Here is a 2,500-nt window from a genome sequence, read left to right as displayed (position 1 = left end):
CCTCTTCTCTCCCTCTCGGTCATCTCTCTCTCTCTTCCCTCTCCCTCCACAACGCTTTCTCCTTCTCTCTCTCTCATCCCTCCATCTCTCTCCTCTCTCTCCTCTCGACTCCCCTCACTCTCTCTCCTCTCACTCCTCTCTCTCTCTCTCTCGCTCTTCCTTCAATCCTCTCTCTTTCTCTCTCTCTCTCCTCAGCTTTCTCTCTCTCTCTCTCTCTCTCTCTCTCTCCCTCTCGCTCTATCTCTCTCTCTTTATCCTCTTCTCTCTCTCTCTCTCTATATCTCTCTCTCTCTCTCTCTCTCTCTCTCTCTCTCTCTATATATATATATATATATATATATATATATATATATATATATATATATATATATCCTTCTCCCCCTTTCTCCATCTCTCTCCCTTCTCTCAATATCCCTAACCCAGAATTTCCCAAAAGACAAGACGCAAACAGATGTTGCCAGAACAGAGTAGCGAGGAATCTCTCTGTTCCTCGTCTGTCCATAATTGGTTCAAGGCTGATTATTCATCTGGTATAACTGCAGTGAGAAGTTTATATTTCTATGAGCGAGAGAAATGCTTGGGCATGGCATGGGTTCTTAGGGAATAAGATGGTTTTGGTTGTTGTTGTTTTTGTTGTTGTTGTTGTTTGTGGGTTTGTTCGTTTGCTTGTTTTCTTTTTATCTTTTTTCTGGTTTTTTTTTTTTTTTCCATTTAAAAAAAAAAAAACCAACAAAAAACAAAACCAAAAAAACTATTTAACTAACAAAAAACAAAACAAAAAACTAAAAATTCTTTTTCCCCCTTCTAATACTATTTTTATTTTCCATCTTCTTCTTCTTTAGCTTCTTTATTTTTTCTTTTCTTTTCTTTTCTATCTTGCCTTTTTTTTCTTTCTTTCTTTTATCTCTCCTCCTTTTCGTCCTTCATTTATTTATTTATTTCATCTTCTACTACTAATGCTTTTTTCACCATCATACTTCTCCCTTTTCATATTCATCTTAATCGTTTCTTCTTTTCATTCATCATTCTCTTCTTCTTCTCTTCTTATTTTTCCCCTTCTTTTTATTCTCCACTTCCTCTTCATCTCCTTATACTCTTTCTCCTCCTCCTTTTATCCATTTCATCTTTTTCATCATCTTTCCTCTATTTCTTTGTCTTCCTCATCATCTCCCCCTTTCTTCCTCTTCTTCTCCTCCTCCCTTCTCTTCTCTTTCTTCCCACTCCCTTCCTTTCTTCTCTCTCATTCCCCTCCCTTTATCCTACCCAAGACCAACCATGAGTGCGATAATGAATAAAGATGGATAAAAACCCTCATATCGTGAATAATGAATAAGATAAAGCTGAAGAACAGATAACTTGATCAGAGGGAATCTGACTGCATCTTGCAATATTGAAAGGGAGAAGTATTACGATAACTGAGAACTACATTTTGAATTCTTGAGATTATGAAACACCGATATAAACGGATATCTATAAACAGATCCCATTTCTACATCAAATATGGGTGTGGATATGTAGGCCTGATTAAAGATCATAAACACATGAAGATATACACACACAGACACACACAGACAGCCACATGCACGTATACATACACATATCTAGCAACACCTTTTTATCTAAAACCTCTATAACGGCTGCTTCCAAACCAGTGTCTCTTACATATTATATATGAATGTAGGTATATATGACTCAACATTTACGTACATAAACTAACAGATCAACGATACACACAGGCAAGCACTCACGTACATACAATGCACATATTTGTAGCTGGATGGATAGATGGATAGATTCTCAGATATATAGATAGATTGACTGGAAAATCTCTCTATCTCTATACTTATGTGTTTTATTGTAAGTTGAAAATGCTTGTTTATGAATGTAAGTAGGTGTGTTTGTCTGTATGTTGGTGTAGTTGTTTGTAGTATATGTGTTATAAAGTATATGTGTTATTTAGTTCTTTCCGTTAGAGTAGAGATATTTTAGTCTCTATCTAGCTATATAGCTATCTACCTGTCTGTCTGTACATCTCTCTCTATCTCTCTCTTTCTCCTTCTCTCTTTCTCTTTTTCTCTTTCTCTCTCTCTCTCTATATATATATATTTATCTATCTATCTATCAATCCATCTGTTTATCTAGCTATCTCTCTCTTTCTCTCTCTCTCTCTCTCTCTCTCTCTCTCTCTCTCTCTCTCTCTCTCTCTCTCTCTCTCATCTCTCTTCTTATTTCCTCCTCACGTTCCTCTCCTCCATCACCCTCTCTCACGTTCCTCCTCTCCTCTCTTCTCTCTCTTCTCCTCCCTATCCTCACTCTCTCATCTTGCGTCGTCACCCTCTCTCTCTCTCTCTCTCTCTCTCTCTCTCTTTCTCTCTCTCTCTCTCTCTTTCTCTCTCTCTCTTTCTCTTTCTCTCTCTCTCAGAAACCAAGAAAGATGATGAGTGAAATATGATGAAATATGATGAATGAAACATAAGCAATTGTCTCCATTATATATATT

The 2,500-nt window shown here is 37.0% G+C and overlaps 1 protein-coding gene across 1 annotated transcript in view; it reads left to right on the top strand.

Annotated features, from left to right (window-relative positions):
• Window positions 1-1,500: 1,500 nt before the first annotated feature.
• The window catches only part of LOC147471738 (UDP-glucose 4-epimerase-like), a 4,968-nt gene continuing 3,968 nt past the window's right edge, over window positions 1,501-2,500 (top strand). Inside the window, exon 1 of the mRNA XM_086537521.1 lies at window positions 1,501-1,514. Within this exon, the coding sequence (XP_086393647.1) occupies window positions 1,501-1,514 (14 nt within the window). The remainder of the gene's footprint in view (window positions 1,515-2,500) is intronic.

The sequence above is a fragment of the Penaeus japonicus genome, unplaced genomic scaffold (assembly GCF_977035675.1).
Source record: "Penaeus japonicus unplaced genomic scaffold, GWHDUDI00000001_assembly GWHDUDI00000006, whole genome shotgun sequence".
NCBI classification, from domain to species: domain Eukaryota; kingdom Metazoa; phylum Arthropoda; class Malacostraca; order Decapoda; family Penaeidae; genus Penaeus; species Penaeus japonicus.
This window is presented reverse-complemented; position numbering and strand designations above follow the sequence as displayed.